The sequence below is a fragment of the Cygnus atratus genome, chromosome 10 (genome assembly GCF_013377495.2).
Source record: "Cygnus atratus isolate AKBS03 ecotype Queensland, Australia chromosome 10, CAtr_DNAZoo_HiC_assembly, whole genome shotgun sequence".
Classification (NCBI taxonomy): domain Eukaryota; kingdom Metazoa; phylum Chordata; class Aves; order Anseriformes; family Anatidae; genus Cygnus; species Cygnus atratus.
In genome coordinates, this window is record NC_066371.1 from 1741850 (window position 1) to 1763381 (window position 21532).

General features: G+C 46.7%; 1 protein-coding gene across 1 annotated transcript; it reads right to left on the reverse strand.

Annotated features, from left to right (window-relative positions):
* Positions 1–2648: 2648 nt before the first annotated feature.
* ARL8B (ADP ribosylation factor like GTPase 8B) lies at positions 2649–16877 on the reverse strand. The gene is made up of 7 exons (XM_035546625.2): positions 16632–16877; positions 8211–8291; positions 7505–7578; positions 6991–7084; positions 6375–6442; positions 6069–6139; positions 2649–4628 (listed from the first exon to the last, which is right to left on the reverse strand). The coding sequence occupies exons 1-7, from the start codon at positions 16752–16754 to the stop codon at positions 4579–4581; spliced, it is 561 nt and encodes a 186-aa protein (XP_035402518.1). The 5' UTR covers positions 16755–16877; the 3' UTR covers positions 2649–4578.
* Between the last annotated feature and the right edge of the window lie 4655 nt (positions 16878–21532).

A 21532-nucleotide genomic window follows, 5' to 3' on the forward strand; every position in this document is an offset into this window, starting at 1 on the left:
TGAGAAAAGTCATTCTGAACTCACATTTTTGGAACAAAAGTCCCGAAGCATTTACCAGTCTTAAATATTCACACATCGCTTCTCCTTTAACATGATTTACTGGTTTGCCGTTCACATACTTGGCAGCACACCACTCTTAGCAAGGTAGCTTAAATAATCTGATTTATACCCCCTGTCGAGTACTCATACAGCTCGCTCTAGCGTATGGGTCAGTGCAAGAACAAGGCAGCAGGGAGCAGAGCTGAGGCATGCTACCCGGGAAGAAGAGCATTTCTTTAACATTCATTAAACACACACCAAGTAAATCGTGACATGCCAGTACACCCATTGCACAGTCAGAGTAACTATAAAATTAAACGTTAGAAAAGTTAAAAACTTGATAATCTCGCTAAGACATACTTCTCTTATTGTAGACCCTTGCATGACGCTCGTTAATTTAACCAGAAAGACTGTTTAAGGCATTTCCTTTGGCCTCTTTTCTTCCACCAGAAAGTGAAAATAACACAGTTTTTTTTTTTTAATCCGAGCATCCGAAAAGGACGGTCTTCCCAACTTGTTTCCATGAAGAAGTGAAGAGAAAACAAAAAGCTGCTAAGAACCTAGGCTATTAGTTCCACAGACCGGGAAACAGCTCCACGTGGGCATTTTTCATGTTGTGATAGGGCAGGATTGCCTGTGCAGCTGCTAAGACACCCGGCTGCACTAGGGGGTGGTGATGCGCACTGTGCCGCACTGCAAGAAGCCACCAGCCACGCACAACATCACATAAACCACCCGATGGGCCATAAACACTTCTCAGGGAAAAATTGCACACATCCCAGTGCTGTGGGCGCACGCACCATCGGTTCTTCCCAGGCTAGCCTAGAGACTTGCTGCTCTGTGACCGGTAAGGGACCACGTAGCACTGAACAAAATCAACAAGCACTTGGGGCTGACAGCTACTGCAAACCGTAAGAACACCATACAAGACTAACACACCACAAGGCCATACAGGTATGACTGATGTCTAACTTGTGTGCATATTGATGATCACATGCATATTCATGACCAAGAGTTGCCTCTGGCTCAATATTTGCCTTTTCACAAGACTCAGTTCTCTTAATATGATAACGGTCTAGGCCTACTGCAGGTACATCAGAAGAGATCTTGCTCACTACGGAGCCTGAGTCAAGTAATCTGAGAGATTAGATTGACCCGACAGATTTCTAGAAGCAGAACACAACTACAGCAACCAAGTTCAGCAACAACACTGCTAATACCTTCGGCTCTCCATTTTTTTTTTTATTTTTTTTAGAACAGAAAAGGTTTAACCTTGGACTTAAGTCATGCCAGAAGAGCAGAGTTTTTTTTCAGTCCAAGGCAGAAAGGTGGAGAGAAACAGCCTCACTTCTCTAGAAAGACTTACTACACTTCCATTCCATCTCAAAATGAAGGTAACTGGCAAGTTCAACGAGCCCTCAAAAAAAAGAGCATAATCCTCAGCATTAGATACAGATAGTCACTTTGAGGTCTACATTTCTGCCACATAAGTAACTAAGGGCATCTGCAAGAACAGTACAAGAATAGCTGTGGAAACTTAAGTAGAGTCATTTTGTGAGTAACACAAACGTACAGTTTGAAATATGTACATTACAGGTGGCCAGTGTAGTCTTCCTTGCTATTAAGTAGCAACTGGCCATTATTTAAATACCACCTCAAGCAATCAGCTGTTGGCCAACTTTACACTGCAGCTTATTTGAGTGACCTGCCAGGGTGACAGATCACACGCACAGCAGTAACAGCATTTTGAGACTGTCACAAGGCAGTTTTGCTTTGAATATTAGCTCCAGGTAGCTAATTTTGCATGCAGGAAACTCCTGTCAACTGAAGAAATAGGCATATGATGTTTCACTCAACAGTTCTTACTCCTTCCCCCAAGCCTGTGGGGATGCTAACCGATGTGAAGGATGCTAACCGACCAGTATTCAGGCCTAAGAACTAACCTGCTACAGTTCAGGGAGTTTGAAGGCTTATATGGAGGCAGACTGCATAGAAGACATCTAACTTGTTACCGTTACTTGGAAGATGTTGACATATGGTCCTACAGGTCAGTCAGTCACCTAAGAAATAAATAAATCAGTGTTTGGGAGCCACGGTCAGTGTAGTTTCAGACTGAAAAAATAATCACAAGAAAGGGTTTTGTTTAAGACCTTAGTCAATGAAAGCCTCACCTCTCCAGTGAGACAAAAATCTCTACGCTTTAATAGGCAGCGAATGATCAGACACTGCTAGATCTGATATTTGTGCTAGAAAAGCAAGGACTTTAGGCGCGATGACAAGAAACAAGCTTTTAGATGCATGCATTTTTCTCCCCAAAAACAGAACTCCAGAAGGCTGACCTGCTTACAACCCTTCAGCTGACAAATAAGCGCCTTTCATAGGCGTAAAAAGCACTGAGGTTGACTCTAGCTAAACCTGCTCTTTCTGCTGAGAAAGCCCCATGGCCTGTGAAAGGTAGTTTTAGGAGCACTTCGCTTTAATAGTTTAACCGCAGAACATAAAGCAGCTCAGGTATTTATACTCAGCCTTCTTCACTCATTTTAATTTTATCAGAGGAGACAGACAGCCCACAGTGCAGCGCCATGAGTTAAGCCACTCAACTCAAGTCAGTCAGTTAAGTGTCAATACAACCCTCAAAACATAAGTTTATTGAATAAAGCTGAAGAGCAGTAAACCAACATATGCATCCACCTAAATAAAAAAATCCACATATTTACAAAGTTCAGTAATTGTATAAGTTGTTCACATGCAGAGAATAATGCACAGGTTAACAATTGGTAGTGTTTGGATGCCATTAATGCTGAAAGCAGTGAAGTATATAAACACCAAACACATCAAGTTTAGCTATAGGCCAGTTAACTAAACAGTGACCTGGTCCCCCACAAAGATCCACACATTCTAGTTTAGTTTCCATATTTTAGGCACAAGCAAGTTTGCTAAATAAAAGTACCTGTAGCAGTTCACGGTGAACTAGGGACTACAGTAGCAAGTTAATACACCCTCTCCTCTACAGCACCAGAGTATGAATTAATTGAAATCATGCTTCAGAGAACTGAAAGGGGACAAAAAGTTAAATGCAAGTTCAGACTGAATGCAGGCAGCATGTAGTGTCTGTGCAACAGTGCGACAGTTGGTACAGAACAGTAAGGCCATGGCAGTCCAAATTAAAACTGGTTTGTCACAACTGATACGGACTAAACAGTGTTTGCAACCGAGGACCCCAGAGTAACGCAAACTCCACAGTTAGGTAAGGAAGAATCACACACAGTGTGAGGCAACACAAGCAGGTGTACCATGTATTTGTATACACTAGCAAGCTACACTGACATTACTGTATGAACAAACCAGTCTTAACAAGTCTGTCCCTTTAAATATATTGAAGTCATTGAGAAAGTAAAGCTACAAAAACATTACAATCTTTAGTTTATACATACTTCCCTATACTGTAGAAGCTAGTCAAGAAATAGGATCGATTCGTTGGCTCTCTTGTGCTTTGACACAGTTGAACATTTCATCTTGCAACTTACAGACTTTGCACATGGTTACATCAAGAAAGCAGGCAGGTCTAGAGTTGTCACAATAGCCGAGATGTTTCATAGCACCAGGTGAAACTGTGCCCAGCTATTTCATGAGCAGGAGAGACACTAGACAATTACATAGATATTGTGCTACAGGCCAACGACTGACTCTCTACAAAAACATCAGTAATTTAAGTGTCATGCAGCCGCTCAGAATGTATATTCTGGTTTCAGATAGAGACCACTAGTATCTGGAGACAGAAAAATGTGTTTGGACAAAGTCTGATGTTCCTAGCAATTTGTTTTCATGCTGGAATACTCCAATTTTTGAAAGCTTAACAGAACAGTCCATTCCTATCCCCCAGACAAATGTTAAACAGAAGCAACAAAATGAATTTAAACAGTCGGCTCCCCTAATTCATGATAAGAGTTTGGTTTGTTTTTTTTTTTTTTAAGTGACAGGGTAAGATCTCAGCTGTAGATTAGTGATGCTGATCTGTGTCTTGTGCTCCCCTCTGCAAACAGTTTCCATTTCTCTGCTAACATACACACATCACATGCATTTGTGAGACAGATTAGTATCCCACAACTCACGTTTAAATGTTTTCTAACTACTGTATGTGGCATCTTACAGAATTTCAATGCTGTCAGGCGTCAGCATCTTCAAGCCACTAAACACTAGAAATAAAACACTTGCTGAAAATCATATAAAAACCTGGCCCTGAAAAACCAGAACAGTGTACCATCATAGTTAACATGGTAGAGATCTTTTTTTTTTTTTAAAAAGCCCCCCCCCAACCCTCCCACCATGGATGGTTGTAAAATAAATATTTGTGCTGACTTTATGACAACTCTAGTTGTTTTGTGACATAATAGGAATACAAGTCTTCAGCAGTGCACATGAGAAATGAACTGTGAAAAGGCAGATTCTCATTACAGGATTTTTGGGTAATATCTCGTTATGGAGGGAAGTGGACAATTGAGATTATGGCCAACTGGTACTGGAGATTCCAGGAAGACTTCAGCTTCTTCTAGATTTTGAATGCTGAATAAGCCACTGAAGCGTGATATCTGGAGAGAGAAGAGAAGTTCCATATTCAAGTGTTGATTTGTATTTGCATAACCAGCACCACTTTGGTATGCCCATGTCCTCAAACACATAAGAGCAGACAGCCTTCCTCTACAGGCTGGTCCAAGATGGATTAACAGAATCATTTTTTGAAGGCTTGCTGTCTGTGCTTTGGTCCTATAACTGCCCAGAGTCCTGTGAGCAACATTTGAAGGAACTGCCTCAGACATCCGCATTCCTCAGTCAACCACACTTCTAAGAGACTTCCATTAATCTGATACCTTGGTCTCGCTCTCATGCTCACTTGTAGATCAACGTCGCTACATTTACACCAGCCTGACAGCCTGTGCTGCCTATCCTCACCTGATGGAAACAATGTTAGCGGGCATCAAGCTTCTCCGTTCTTGAAAGAGGTTCTCTGAAGGAAGTGAAATGCGCAAACATCACACCAGCATAATGCTTGCAGCAACAGCTTCCCTATAGCATCAGTGAGGCTTAGCTGTGCTGTAAGCCTTGTGTGGGAGATACGACGGAAGGAAGCATCCCCTTCTCCTATCCCCCTTTTTGCATCTCTAACTGAAGGCAAAGTGACAGGGGTTTCTTGAATAAGAAACCGTAAGAGCTCCACAGGCTGTTCATTTTTCCTGGTCAGAAGTCAAGTTCCTGATACGAAGCAGTTTTGGTATCCTGTACAGTTTGTTCTTGTGACCACTAGACTGAAGATTTCCTCATCAGTAAATTCACGTTAGGCAGCCAGTGAACCAGTGTTAATTTCACGGCAGGCATATGAAGGCACCAGGAGAAGGACGTCAGTGTGAAGTGCTTTCATTCACTTGAGATTATTCAGTATAACAAGTACTTGACGCTAGTATTTGTAATTACATAATACCATGGTTTCTGCCTTTGAATTCCACAAGTTCTAAAGCAATTGACATCAGCACCAGAAAAATCTATTATTTGGCTGCCCGGAGTAGTGACTAGCACAGGCCACTACGTGAACATCTTCGATAAACCAGAGAGGGAAGATGATTATTTCATGAGAATGACTGATGAGGAAAAACTTGCTGCAAGGGCTTGCTAGCACCTACAGCCTCAAAGCGAAGCCGAGTTAAGAGTACCTGACAGAAGGATAAAATTCAGGGCAAGCTAATCGTGAGACTAGTCAGGTATTTCCTGCAAACTAATTAAAGGCAGCAGGTGTCAGAGTATGTCAGAGTAGGCTATGATATGCTTTGCTAACTACAGCCCCTTCACAAACTAACACCAGTCAAGCTTTCTCACTGCCATCAGGAGTCATACCACATTTAACCAGTGCATTTAAGTGTTGCTGTCGGATTCGTTACCAGTTTCCTGAAGCAAGAACGCTTATGTTTAAGATGTTACAATCCCCCAATCCGTTCTGATGGTCTTTATAACACATAACATTTTAGGTTAATAGTTACCTATATTATCTTTCTCTTTGCATGAAATTGAGTAGCAGCAGATTTCTCTGTCCTGAATAGCAGCAAGGTTCCTACAAAAGAGACAAAATTTAAACACACGCTCCCCTTACAACCAGTACTCTTTCACAGAGAATCTAAACTACTCCCACTTCATCTTCTCCACGTAACTTGTTTCTGTACAATGTTTCAGTTACCACCTGTTGCTGTGTTTTCCACTTACAATACAAGTTTTTCATCTAACATCCCTATGTACATCAATTCCTTTATCGAGTTAACATAGCTTTTCTCAGGAAGGGTTAGACTTACATCTTTTCAATTAGTTGTTTCTCATCCAAAGCGTTAGGAAGGTCTCTCTTGTTTCCAAGTACTAGAACCTGAAATCCAAATCAGAAGAAAACCTTTTTTTTAAAAAGGTTCAGGAGAGCCTGACGAGCAGTCAACACTAGACTTAAATCCAAGGAATTAAGACATTTAATAGTAAACCAGGTCAAGAGGAAAGATTTACCTAGTCACAGGAAAAGAGGGGGGTCCAAATAAACTCTTGTGAACTGATGCGTTCTCATCCTTGCTTTCTGCGCATGTGTGAACAATTTCAATAAACTTTCAGGTGAAGTTTCCCAAACTTACGTGGTATTTCTGTACTACCTGATTAACAGGTACTATAGTAACTAGAAGAGCACAAACCCATATGGTAGAATACGGTTCTCTAAATTACTGCTCTACTTTTTTTTTTTGGGGGTACTGAACAAATATTATCACTGAAGGAACGATCAAGGTCAACAATTGTATTTAAGGCACTAGGGAGAGGTATTGCTTACAGTGCTTACACTGGACTGAAAGAGGTCAAGACACTCTTCAGATGCACTAAACTACGTATATTTCTCAAGAAAGTTTAATAGTGATGTGAGACAATAATACTTACAGGGATTCCTTGTAACTGTGGCTTATCTAGAAGATTGTGCAGCTCATTCCGAGAGGCTTCTATTTTTTCACGATCTGCAGCATCTACCATGTAGCTTTAAGGAGAATTTAAGGTTAGTTCAGCAGGACTCAACTGCTTCAGAAACAGCAGTCTTTGCTTTAAACTGTCAGGTCTGAGCACATTCAAAGCTTTAAACAAAGCTAGGTCTTCTGAGCAAGGAATTCGGTTCTTTTCAAAGAAATTCCCCGTAATCAGAGAAGTGGCAAAATTCTTTCCATTAGACTACTCTGCCATCCAAGTCAAACTGAAAGTAGTTAGTACTCAGGATTAGACACTGATGAGAAAATAACACATCCTGAGCCCTGAACTTGAAGGTACAGAAGTTACTTAATACAGTTGCAGTACAGTTTCAGAATTAATACGAGCATACCAAGTCCATTGTGTGCTACTATACTAGATACAGAAGAGAAGCAAATCTGCAGTTAAACATAAGCCTAAGGAAAATGACACTTACACAATAGCATTAACTCCTCTGCAGTATCGTTCCCACATGCTTCGGAATCGTGGTTGCCCTCCTATATCCCAAATCTGAAGTGGAAGGAAAAAAGACAATTTAGCCATACACCATTTAAGCATGTCATACATACAAGGCAAGAAGTCAAAACAGTTTTCTTCCTTCCTTATGCTAGCTGCAGGACCTTTCACTTATTAGAACAGAAATAATCTCTGCAAGCAGTGAAAATACAGCTGCTCAAATCTCACAGGCCCAATAGTGTAAGATATAAACTAGGACATCTTATATCAGATGCATGAAAACCTGTGGATTAAGTTTTCTCAGAAGCATACTGTAGAATACACAAAAATACAATGTACCAACTTCACACTCCGGTTTTGACTTAAGCTTTGAGCAATACTGAAGAGCAGAAGAAGAACAGGAGAAATGTGAAAATTAATTCAGATTAAAGCCAGACATCATTATTAAAGCACTGCTTTAACTAGTCCATGACTCTGGAAATCACATACTTTTTCTCATTTAAGAAACTCCGTAAATAAACATAACTGTATTCTTATGCTATTTCACAGATTTAGCAGAGCCTCTTCAGTTTGCTATACTTGTCCCAATGGTGGGAACAAAATACAGTAACTGTACAATTTTTAAACTAGAACTTGAAGACAATTTTGGATGGGTTTAAAAAGAAAGACTGTCAACGTTAACATACCTTTATTGTAACATTACCCTTCGTAACTTTTCTCATGTTGAAGCCCACAGTAGGAATCATATCTTCACTGAATTGACCTGACTGGAAAAAAAAATAAAAGAAAGTTAAGTCTAGCACTTCTCATACAACTAGTTTATGTGGTAAAATACCACAAGCTTTTCTAGCCTTCCAGTCGAAGGCCTTATAGCCAGGAAGTCACAGGTATTACACCGATGGGTGTTGAAGCTTGCACGGGCAGTCACAGCATTTCTTAAAAGCACTTAAATAATCTTTCAAGCCTTGAGGGAGTCAGAGGCACAAAGTTACTTATAGAGCAGTGCTTTACATAGCTTAACAGATGGACAGCCAGGAGAAGTATAGGACGAAAGCCATTCACCTACTTCCGCTGGAGCCAAGTTCTGTGCTTCAGGATCTGCGAGTCTCCTGGAAGCTCAAAATAGCCAGCTGTTCCTCTGATGCAAGCTACTCTACGGGCAACATTTGCAGTAATAAATCACTCTTGCGGAGTAAGCCTTCAACCCACAGGTATGGCTAGCACCTGAGGAGTCTTCACAGGCTGGCAAGTGGAAGGACCTGCCCGGGCTGCTTCCTGTGTGGCTACAGTGTCCAACTCGTTCAGCAGTGCAAGAGGTGACCAAAGCAAGTGGAGAGCGTTTCCTCCTGCTTCTACCAGTTCAGCATCACTTTAAGCTCTGGTATAACTGCTGCAGAACAGTGATGCATTAGGGAGGCTCTCTAATGGCAGATGTTTTACTATCAGTTACACTTTTATCTGTAACAGCCTGAAAGCCAAGTTCACAGCTATCTCTGGTAGCTAGCCCAGCAGTCACAACACGTGTTATCAACAGCAGTACAGACTTCTCCCATGCAACCTTGGTTATCTGGCAGAAGGTGAATCTCAGCCACGGCAGGCATTATGCATCTCACTACATCCACTGCATTTAACAGAACCAGACAGATTTGGAAAAAAAAAAAAAAGGTCAATTCAGATGCATTCAGTTGTTTAATTAGTGCTCGATATCACAGCAGGAGGAAGCCTGCTTCTCTCCCCCCAAGCTGCACAGAGAAGGCAGCCTGAATGAAAAGCCCCTTTACAACAGCTGTGCTTCAGCTGTGTTGACATCACAGCACCCTACAAGTCAGGGCCCAGCTGCTCACGAGCTGGAAGTACTGCCTTAGTCTGACTGGACATGCTTTGACTACATGCTTTTCAGAGTCTGCAACCAGAAGTTTGTAATATCAGTGCTCTGTCATTCAGCTCTTGACCTAAAAACCCCAGGCTTTCATAGGTTTGTTCCCCTCCCCAGCAGAACTGCGGACCTCCACTAGCAAACCGAAGCCAGAAGCTTCACACAATACACAATATAACACTAAAATACATTGAAAACATATGGATGACAATCTCATTTTTGTTTATTTGGCCAAACTGAAACTCTTCAGCTGAAAAGCTAAGTGGCACATTGTTCTGGTTGACCTCCACAACGAATATATCCAGAGCTTGAACACAAAGGCAGCAGCCTCCTGAACAGGTGATGGTTTGTCACATTTAAGATCTGCTTCCCAGATGTACAGTTATACAGACAGTCTTAAAAGGCATTTGAAAATAACTAAGTCCTTGAATCTAAGGAATGTGACTAAAAACAGTGATGACCTAAAAATGAACAACTTAAGCCTCTTTAAGCAGATGTTTTGCATTTCCATTTAAATGGAGTTTCAGCTGCCTAGACTACACAGAAGAACACGCAGCAGTCTCACGCAGCGCCGCTTCAGGAACTGCTCAAACCTTTCTGCCAAGTTCAGCGAGGTAGGTGCACAACCTGAACGCCTCCTTATTAGCTTCCCGTTACGGCCCTGAAAGCCTAGCGCCCAGCTCGGCCGTTTCAGCCCGTTTGATTGTGTGTAATTCAACAGCAGAAGGGTAAGCATTGTTTCCACGTTTGATGCAGCTTAGCTCAAAGCATGCACTGCCAGTCTTGCCTTTGAAGGGTCAGCTTGCCACGGTTGCTCAAGAACCACTGCATTCCTCCCTCTGCAGTCACACCCTACACCCACATCTTCTAACCAAGCGTCTCCTGAACACTCCCTGAACCTCCACTTCTGTGCTACTTCACAGTACCCCACATGCTGTTAGCTGTTCCTACTCACAGCTACTTCCAGATCCTTCAACAGAGAGCTGTTCCCATCAATAGCTTATGCTCTCCCACTGCATCTTTAGAACACAGATTCCTTCAGATAAGAGGAACTCCTCATCTGTACACAGTTCTGTTTGAGTTGGGCTTCTCCCCTGCCTCCCCCCATACGAACACAAAGCAGATTACTCAGCCCTATCCCTCGTTTTCACAATATGATGCCTTCTCCTCCTAAAATAGGCATCAGCTTCAAAACAAGTTTGATAAGCACAGAAATATTTTCAATCCCCAGCCTGAAAGTACTTGGCTGTTGTCACACATTGCTCAAACACTCAAGGACAGCAGAGTAGCTGCTTGCAAACCTAGCCACAGCATCTGTTTTCAGCACCCGTGAACACTCCGACAGGCAGACACTGCACTTCATTCAGGCCTGCCGGATCAGCCTTGTGCACTGCAAGTGGTTGTGAATTCGGCCCGTAGCTCTGAGGCCACACAGACCATACAGCACTAACAGAAGCTGTTCACTGAAGGTCACAAAACAGAGTTAGTCAGCTCTCGTCCATAAGTGAAAGATAAGAGGGAGACTAAACGGACTGAATTCCAGAGACCGCAGAAAGAACCTGCAGGATTAGTCTTTAAGCCTCTGTGTTTAAGAGATGCTCCCTTTACAATATCCCATGCTCCTGGAAAACCCAAGCACGTGATGTATCAGAAGTTTAGTGTCATCCAGTTCCTAAGGTCAGGCACATCAGCAGGCGGTTCCACAGCATTTATATTAAGGTATTTGAATATTAGAATTAAACCTATAACCTGTTTAACAGAAGACAGCACTAGCCACTGCAGCAGTGACTGAGATGAGCTAGAAGTGCCCTCTGGTATCCATTCCTCACGTATCTGGACACTATATTCCCTTCACACTTGGTATGTTATGGATAACGGGCAAGCAACAACCCTTCTGAAAGCCTCACATCTGCCTACAGTCATCCCACTATTAACTGGGCCCTGGTGCACAAAACCATGAGGCTTGAGTCCCAGCAACACGGGGAAGCTCAGTGTGGAACTGCCCAGCGAAGCCCACCTCGACCCAACAGTTCTTATATTCCAGGTCAGGCAATAAGTCACACCCAGTGCTAGACCTGAAGCACTTTAAGAGGACGGGGGTTACTAGCTAGCTACACAGGCAGCAAGCCAGCCTTGCGCGACGCTTGCCCACTCCGAGAGACAGTTCTCGTAACAAGCTGGCAGGTGAGATACAGGTAACCTTCTCCCACAGGGCAATACGCACCCCCTACCTGCCCAAGTATCAGCCTGCCTTGGATAAGGGTTACCGAGAGAAGCAAAACTGCTTCTAGGCTGGACTAAGTAATTTAGGAGCACAGGGCAGACATCTACGTCCATCCATCAGTTTGGACTCAGCTCCCCTGTGACTAGCACAGTCAGTTCCAACCCTTGCACAGACCACGGCACTCACGAACGCTCTCCACACCACGCCAACCTGGTCCGCCTGTTACACACCAGCTAACGCTAGCTTTGGTTTGGGGCTGCACCGCGCTGAGCTTCACCGTACAGCTCCTTGTTACAGGGAAGCAACAGGCACCCGAGTGGTTTGCTGGGCGCCCTCACACCGCTCATCAGCCCAGGCTCTGCACTGCTGCCACGGTCAGCTCCTCGGTCTGCACCCGCTTTAACGGGGTCTTGCGGCCGCTGCGTGCCCTGAAACACAACCAAACGTGTTAAAGTACAACCACACGCACAGGCACTGCTTTCTACCTTGAACTCTGCCAGAGTGCCTTCCTGGGTCTGCACTGCTCTCCCGCAGCCCTGGTCTCCTTTTGTTCAGCCCACCAGCAGCCCCGAGGCAGCCTCGCCAGCCGGCATCCCCAGAGTTTTCCTTCAGGAACAAAACTGCGGTGTGCCAGTTACAGCTACGCTTCGTATTGTGGGAGGGGAGGATATGAATGCTCTAGACAAGCATTTAGCCTAGCATCATCTAGCTTTTCAAAAGTATACAAAGGATGCTGTTTTCTTCTTTAAATACATAGCATCGAAACAAGCTGCTTACTAGCTGTACCATTTTCAGTTGGCTCAAGTCAAAAGAACAGAACAAAAGACTCCAGCTCCCGCCCGCCTTTCTGTAGCCACAAGCTACAGCCAGAGGACTGCCAGCTTCCAGAAAGGTACGCTTACCGGGCTGGCAGCACAAATGCCAAAGCAGCTCGAGCAAGTAACAAAGCTTAAGACTGGAGCTCCTGTTTCCTGTACCTTCCCTAAAGATTCTTTAAAATGTTAAGGATGCTGAAACAATTAAAAGGCAGAACTCGAGTAGCAGTAGTAAAGCTTGCATTCCTTCCTCTTTCCTTCTGGCTAGTGTGGCAGCTTTCTTGCTGGCACCAGAAACCACATCTACAATGGCTCATCCACCTGGTCCTCGGTGACCGATTCATAGCTACAAGATCACCATTCCGCTGCCTGCACGAGGGGATTCTTTATAGCAACAGAGAGCGGTAGGGCCGACCTCGGTTTGCATCTCGAAGCTAACATGATTTATTACTGCCATAGGACTGATTTCTTCACCTAAGCTTTGTTACTGCACAAAGACTCCAGCCAGGACACTCCTAGTCCACCTGAACTAGGACACCATCGTAAGTCCCGCTGCTTGCCCCTAGATTTCTGCCTACACTATGAAAAAAGCTGCATCTTACCAGTTATTTTCAAAAAGCAGTCACTTTAGCATTATATAAAGCTACCCGTACACTATGCCTCTTCTGCAGCATTGATGGCCTCAACCACAGGCGTGCATCACGCAAGGACAAGTCGGCTCCATGGTTCCTGCAGTCACCTTCCTCTTGAAGTACTTCAGCGTTTCAGCTACTTGTGATCACGTTCAGAAGCTACATGAGAACTCAAGACCGTGACAACAGACAAACATTTCTATCTCAGACCACTTGGGGTACAGCAAGCAGGACCTCAAAGACAGCATTAACTGAACGTGAGTCACTTCGTGTTGCCTTATTACCTAATGAAGTGAGGCAATCCATTTCAATAGACTCCTGCAATTAAGGAACACTTCACTTAAAGATGTATCGCACTTCTCACTGAAGTGCTACCAAGCGTCAACGTAAACTATTTACAGCCTACCTGGGTGCTTCAGAAGGCACTAAGCCAGTGCTGAAGCTGGTTGGAACAATCCTTTTCCATGCTCCTCCAGGACAACTCTAAGACAAAGTTACGTGTAACAGTCACGAGGACTGAAGGAAGCCACTGCTGCTGCCGCCCAGCGGAACCGTTCATTCCGAGGAGCTTCGTTTGGTGTTGTCTCTTTCCAGGGACCAAAGCCTCACTCAAAGGCTTGTCAGACATGCCACAGTTAGAGAAGACACACACTGCTTCAGGCCTTGACAGGAATCCTAAAAAGAGATCTTATTTATCCTATCAGCACAAACAGAACAGATTAAGTTTAGCTCTTAAACCCGACAACCACACCGGGGCAGCCTGCCTCCCTCGCAGCTCCCCTCTCCTGCCCACTGCAGCCCAGACCCCGAAGCTGCAGCGTTACAGACGCCTGGGTCGAGGATCGCTGCACGGCGCTGCGTGCAAGGTTGCCAACAGGGCGCAGTGCCCCTCCACGGAGCACCTTCCTGCCGCGGAAGCAGCCCTGCCGCCTGGAAGCGGCCCGTTTATTCGAGTCATGTTGCAGCTGCGCCACGTGACAGAGCTCGGTTGCCTGTCCTGCCTCCCGCGGCAGCGTGGCTGTGACTTGCAGCTCTGACAGCAGGTCTGATGAAAGCCCGTGGACAGGCGCTGGCTGCAGAGAGGCGAGCGACAGAAGATGCTGCAGACTCCAGAAAATAATGGTCATTTCCAGCCCTCGGATAAGGAGCTCGCCGTGCCCGATGCGATGCTGGGATGACATGCAGTTTCTCTGAAAGGAGCCACAGGCCATCTACTTTATGGAAATTAGGAGCAGAAGGAAATGATATCCTCCCTTGTGAGCAAGTTTACTCACGCACACGGAAAACTTATGCTAAATATCTAATTAGAGGCCGTGACTAATATGGAGCCAACAGCAAAGCAGAAGCTGCATCCAGCTGCGAGCAGATCTCGCTGCTGAGGTTGCTAAGCCCCCTAGTCAAACGAAGTTTGGTCTGGTTACAAACTAACTCCTTGTTCAGACTAGAAAGATAAATACAGCCCAAACCAGCTCACTGCCTACAAACACTGCTCTAGAACTGGACTGTTTGCCTCTCGTGGCATTTCCACCTCAGCGGTCATCCAGGAGTTGTATCAAGCCTCCAATGTAACGGGCTCAAGCTTTCCCTCTGGTTACATGTGCCTGACTGTAGTGGGGACCCACGCCAGACACAAGACTGCACTAGAGATTCACATTAAACTCACTGCCGTCAGGAGACTGGTAACAGCCCCTTGCTAGGCAGAATGCAACCTTAAGCTACATCCTGGCATGTAATCCAGCTTTTAAAGCTATCTACAGGACTAGCATCTTGCTGTGTCATTCCTTTCATTTCAGTTTTATGGAATCCCAACGCTTGACAGCTACTTCCACCCAAAGCATTAACTGGCCTGCAGAGAGCAGTTATTCTTTTCCAGCACTAATTTCCCTGTGCACGCTCTGAACTAAAGACAAGGCAACACCTGACAAGAGGTTAGCTCTGCACGCCACGGACTGCATTGTGCTGACAACCAAAGCTCATGCTATTTTTCTTAAGCCAATAATAAAAACCTAAGCAAGTTTCCCTCACTCTGTTTCTCTTAAAGAGGCACTAGATTTCCTAATTAAAAGCCTCAGAAATATGCCTTACTGCTTCCAGACTTGAAGCAGTAAATGATCCTGTGTCTTATGCATAATGACTTCCTTATTTCAGTCAGTTTTGCAAGCCTATTTGAATGACACTTACTCAGATAAATTTCTGGGTGTGATCCTAATGAGCAGTCAAAACCTTGCAAGATTCAACCTCTAGCAAAGCAAGCTGGACGCAGTTGCCAGCTTTACTTCCAGTGCTTTTACCACCTGGGACAATCTAGATGGACGAAAATGCTGTGTGACCACTGCAGCTATCCTGTGGTACTCCACGTTACCTGCAGCAGTTTCACCGAACTCCTTGAAGGAGCTGTGCTTCAAAGCACAGATGAGCAGTACTTCAACACGTGCCATCGCCATCTGGGACAACACAAGAGGAGAAACCTGCAGAGTAATCCCAGAACCCAAATTCAGTTGCCAGAACGCACCAAGCAGTATCAGTTCAGGGCCCACACATCGAGGTTGTTCAGTGGCTTATGAGTTCCACTTGCAGAAATCCAGGAGTAGAGGAAGCTGCAGCCACTGGCGTGTGAGAGGAAAGGCTTCTGGAGTCCTCAGGTGAGTCCAGCAACTTTTCCTTAACACAACCAGGCCGAGGAAGGGTCACCTTTTAACTAAGGTAGACCCACTTCACGTGGGTATCGTGAAGACCATTAAGACTACGATTCAGCTGCACAAGAGCTTTGTTAGGTTTTGACACTGTCCCTGTAACAAGAACCATGTGTAACTGCAGAAGAACGAGTCTTTTTCCCTATCCAGTTTTTCAATCAAGTGTGGACCTTAAATAAATGCATTTATAAGAACACTCAGAAACATTAAGATGCCACCTCGTAGAAGAGGCTGAAGGTCTGTTTGGGCCTGAAGTTGTACACAATTCTAGGTGCACTAGACTCAGGCCAGTCCCGGTCCCTGCAGAGCACCAAGGCCCCCTGCCTGCCCACATCAGCCCCCCCTTCTGAACTCGCCCCTTCGGTCGTTCTGTGGCGTGGATCCGCCGAGCAGGGCGCTGAAGAAGCCAAACAAGCCATTTAAGCAAGCCACTCTCGCTCGACAACGGGAGAGCTCCGTGTGGGAGGATTCCCACACCCTTCCCTCATCTGCTCCAGGCGGCTATCAGACAAGTAGGCCCGGGCTCGGCAGGCTGCTGCCGGGCTCAGCACACACCTCCAGAGCGAGGAGGTAATGGGCGCGGGCCTCGGCAGCCCCGAGAGGCAAAACCGGGAGCGCAGCTGCGAGGGGGGGAACCCCGAAACTGCGGCCGGGCGGGAGGGAGGGAGGGGACGGCGGGTGGCGGCCCCGTGCTGGGCCGGGGGGAGCGGGCGGGCCGGGGGGGGGGAGCCCCGAGAAGGCCGCACGACGAGGCCGGGCCGGGCCGGGCCGGGCCCCCTCGGTGCTGCCGCCCCCCGGCCCAGCACCGTGCCCGGCCGCACCCCGGGCCGCATCGCCCCCCTCTTCAGCCCGGTCCCTGCCGCTCACCGCGATGACGTTGACGAAGGTGGTCTTGCCCGAGTACTGCAGCCCCACCAGGGTCAGCTCCATCTCCTCCTTCCAGAAGAGCGAGCGGAACCAGTCCAGCAGCCGGGACAGCAGCGCCAGCATGGCTGCGGCCGGGCCCTCGCTGACGGGGACGGGGACGGCGGCGGGCAGCGCTCCGGCGGCTCTCGGGCACCCGCGCTGCCGGCTCGCCCCCGCGCCGCCCTCATGTGACGCCGCGGCCCGGCCGCCGCCACCCCCCCGCCGCCCGCCGCAGCGCTCCCTGCCGGCCGCCGCCCGCACGGCGCCCCGGGAGGACCGGCGGGGAGAGGGGCGGCGCCGCCATCTTGGGCGGGAGCGCGGCGGGGGGGCGGGCCGCGCCGCCATCTTGGGGCGCCCCCGGGTGGGCGCTGGGGAAGGCGGGGAGGGGATGGGGAGTGAGGGGCCGTGGTGCTGCGGTGTGAGCGGGACCCAGTGGTTTCAAACGGGTGAAACGCAAAGGAACGCGTGCTCACGGGGAATCCAGAAACAGGCTCAGCTTCACAACTGGCCGTTCTCGCACGCCTGCTCGCTCTCCAGTTTCTGCCCTGCATTTTGTGTAGAGCTTTTCAGGGAACTTGCCATGGGCACTGCATCTCTACCAGTCACGGACCTGAAGCTGGTTATTTTCCTCCCCAGCCAAGGTTCCATACAGAAGAGCCAATAGCAGGTGGAGGGAGATCAGAAATCCCTAACTCTATTAAAGAACAGCAGGAAAAGAACACAAACCCGTGCACACACCTAAGCAAAGGTGGCAGGAGCAGTGCAGAGTTACACACTGGACACCTTCACCTACATAGCAAACACCACTCCTCTAAACAACCCGTCTGTCCTTGGGAGAGGCACTGCCGAGGAGCACAGTGTACATACCCGTGCCATCCACCAGCCCGCCCAGCGCCAGCTCCACAGAGTTCAACTGTGGCACCTGCTGAGTGAGGCCAAGGCAGGAGGGATGTGAGCTGAGCATGTGGAGGCAGAGATGAAAAACGAACGTAGGAGGGTCCCTGAGGTGCCCAAGGGAAGAGAACCATGTCCCTTCACCTGAAGTGCACTCTTTTTTCCTCAGGATTTCTTATGATGCTGAAGAAAAATAGTTATCACACGAATTCCCTCCATTAAGAGTTATTAGTGGATTGTATAATCATAGAATATCCTGAGTTGGAAGGGACCCACAAGAATCATCAGGTCCAGCTCCTGGCTCCACACAGGACCACCCAAAAATCAGGCCGTGTGTCTTAGAGAGCTCTCCAACCACTTCTTGAACGCCAGCAGGCTTGGTGCCATGGCCATGTCCCTGGGGAGCCTGTTCCAGTGCCCAACCACCCTCTCAAATGAATATGTAACAGGATCTGTTTGTCGCAGGATCACAGAGTCCCAGATCAGATAAGGCTGGAAACACCTCCGGGTGCCTCCAGCGCTCCAGGCTGTGCCCACTGCCCCTGGTCCTGGCACCATGCACTGCCAAGCGCAGCCAGGCTCCGTCCTCCCCGTCCCTTCCTTCAGGTGCTTACAGACATGGGGGAGCCTCCCTGGAGCCTCCTCTCGTGCAGGCCGAGCAGCCCCAGCTCTCCCAGCCTCTCCTCGCAGCAGAGGTGCTGCAGCCCCTCCACCACCTTGGTGGCCCTACCAGTCTGCCCAGGTCTCTCTTGTACTGGGGGTCCCAGAACCAGACACTGGCTCCCCTGCCTTGCCCTGTCAGCCCCCACACAGCTGGGGGGCCACCCCCTGCCCCAGCCCCACCACTGCTAGTACATTGCGCATCTGAGGACCTGGCAGCCCATAGTATTCTCTGCTTTTTGGCTAAAGCACAGAAGACTATCTTCCAAAGTCCCTTTCTGCCTGTGGTTTGCACAGGTATATGTTGAAGATTTTGCAGGAGCTGGAAGCTGTAGCACTCAGACTGAACAAGCCAGCTAAGGGCTGATCTGAGTGGCCGGTTGCTCCTGTGTGTCCGTCATTATTTCAAAGATAAAAGCTTCCTGAGGTGCGCATAGTAGCTCACTGGAAACAGATGTGGAACAGGCAATAGCACGTTGTATACAGCAGTCATGTTTTCGATTAAATGATAAATGAATATTTTACTCCCGGGAGCCAATCCAATTTGCTAATTCACCAACTGGAACAAAATACTACGAGAGGTACCCAGCGCTTTTATAGCTGACAACAACAACACGATGCCCCCTCCCACTGTATCGCAAAGATATCAGAGAGACTTTCTACATGGGCTGCAAATCCTTAGTAGAGGAAGTCTCTTCCCATTTGTGGCGTGTTTTCAGGCAACAGACTTTGTGATTTACTATCAGATACTTCCAGAGCCAGCAAATGGGGATGCTGTGTCTGTTCTCTCAAGCCTAGGGAAGTTGCAGAGTATTTCAGGCATTTGCAGGTTCTGACGTGTCTCCGTTTGAACATTATGAATATTTCTCCCATTAAAATCCTGCTATAGTGTGCAGCATAACAAAAGCTATGTGTGTCTAAACACAAAGGAATGATAAAATTCATTACACCGAGTTAATAGTACATTCTTGGCATTCACCTCAAATTATGGGGCTCTCCAAAATCCCTTTTGCTATGATCAGCAAGGCAGCAATGAGCACTAATCTGGGTACATAATTCTACTGACTGTTCCACACGGGGTTTCTCAGGTCTTTAGACTTTGACTCTGCTTCGCATTTCTACTGTCAGGCTGTCTGCATAAAGCACCCTGGGAATCTTTGCGCTCATTATTGCGGCAGTGCAGAGCACTTACAGCAATGCAATTACTGATGCCATGGCTTGCAGGATATTTCTGGCATTTGAGGAGGACCAGTCTGCAGATGGCCATATTAGAGGAAAAGAGCACATAAAAACAGAAGCCAGATTATCACTTTCTGTGTCTAGACATTTCCTGGAAATTCTCTGGAGGTTGCAAGGCACAAGAGGAGAGCCACTGGATTCACCCAGTGACACAACACATCATCCCAAATATATTTAGGGTAGGTACACTTTGGTTGGCACTCATTTAAATTACACATTACCTACAGTGCCAAATTTCTGTCATAACATGAAATGGTAAATTGCTGTATCCTCAGGTGAAACATTAAAGTTCATAATGTTTGGATAATGCAAGAAAAAAAAAAATGCTGTGTAACTCCTACTAAGGACAAAGGCTTCAGATTTTTCCATGCATGTTCAGGAAAATATTGACATAATGAAAGGTAACATAGAGTATTACATCTCTGATCAGCACTGCTCAGTGATGTACATGTGCCTGTGTGTATACAGATGTATTCCATTTCACCTGGTATCATTAGGGTCCCAAGGCATTACAGTGATCTCATTGGGATCCTGCAGCCCATTGCTCCATCCCACTGTGGGACACCTGCTCATTCTCCTTCACCATCACTGCTAGAAGGAAATTTTCTAAATAACACTACATTATTTTCCCAAGCCAACAGTTAAGAAAGGGAGGGAGGAAATCTACTCTTATAGACCACTGTCAAACGGATGTAAAAAAGCAAACAGAATGAGATTTGTGTAAAACCACTGGGCCTGCACACTCGGGCGTGACAGTCTGGCATCAGCGATGCCAGCCACATCAGGAGGATTCATGCTACATTTCCTACTGGCACCTCATCCGCTTGGCAGCTCCACTGACCTTGCTGGGGGATCTGTATTAATTGGTTTCTCTCCACACAGCGTTACGCAGGAGGAATGCTAAGTACCGCACGCAGAGAGAAAAGCCCATCCATCCACCTCCGCTGCAGAGATCCCACTGAGCCGGGCTGCACGGCGTGCTGTGCTGCCTTCGTGGAAGGTGCCTGCTATGAAATGAGACTGCTCTGCGGCACTGGAATTAGAAATTTCCCAGCTCCCCAGCGGCAGGGAAGGTGGCTGTGCATGTGCTTTCCCACCCCAAAACATGGCTTTTCTTTGTGTCCATAAAAAGCCAACTACTACACTCCTTCCAATTAAGCCATGATATGAACTACACTTTGAAAGTTCTTAATCCATTTTATGGTTCATTAACTCAGAAAATTTTCTAGCCATGTCTAGCCGTATCAAAGAGGATGGAATGCCTGGCACCAATTAGTCCTAATAACGAGCTAAATTGTGCACAGATTTCTGAGTCTGTCATTAGCATGAGAAAATAGGACAGCTCCTCTCAAAATAGAATTTCTTACTGGACGTTTCTTTAATTTGTCTTCAGCTAAAGACTACTCCCACTGGCTGATGCAGACAAAGAAACTAATTGATTTGATTAGTTACAGAACCTGGCTGTGTGGCTCTTCCCCTGCTGCTGAACAAGCAACCTTGGCAAAATAATAGCATCAATATTGCTCTGAGACTTTACATTTCTGCTTGTTCATGTTTCATGCTTTAAGGAGGCAAGTATACACACCTTGTTTGTGCCTTCTGCTCACTTGGGCACCGGTTTTCTTTCAAGAATGATTTGTGAAATATTCTTAGAAGCTGGCGGTGCCTTCCAGATCAGGCATCCTCCCTTACCGAGGGCAGAAGGAACTGGTGCAGCTAAGCAGGAGTTTTGTGAACAAAGTGGCCATGACTGGGACTCTTGCTTCGCAGCACCAGCAGGTGGGGCCTGCTTCCGCTTCTGGACTTTCAAGTCCAACTTAAAGTATTGGCAAAAGAAAAGCAGGCGTGTGGTAGCGTATACAAAATATGTGTCACCCTCGTGTTACAGACACTCAAAGGAAAGTGATAAGGCTGACGGACACCATCATCACCTCTGCCCAGAGCTGCACATCCCAGTGGCAGCAGCTGGAGCCTAATACGTTGGCAATCTCAGCTCAGGTGAATCAGACCTACATCAACAAACCGCCTGTTCATCCACGTTAAATGCCATCCCAGCCTAATGCTGGACT

Excerpts from the sequence above, each read along its gene's own strand:
- ARL8B (XM_035546625.2), bottom strand. The coding sequence starts at position 16,754 with ATGCTGGCGCTGCTGTCCCGGCTGCTGGACTGGTTCCGCTCGCTCTTC. Across the intron at positions 7,579-8,210 it reads AGGGTAATGTTACAATAAAG|ATTTGGGATATAGGAGGGCA; the intron begins GTATGTTAACGT and ends CTTCCACTTCAG. Across the intron at positions 6,443-6,990 it reads CACAGTTACAAGGAATCCCT|GTTCTAGTACTTGGAAACAA; the intron begins GTAAGTATTATT and ends TTTGGATTTCAG.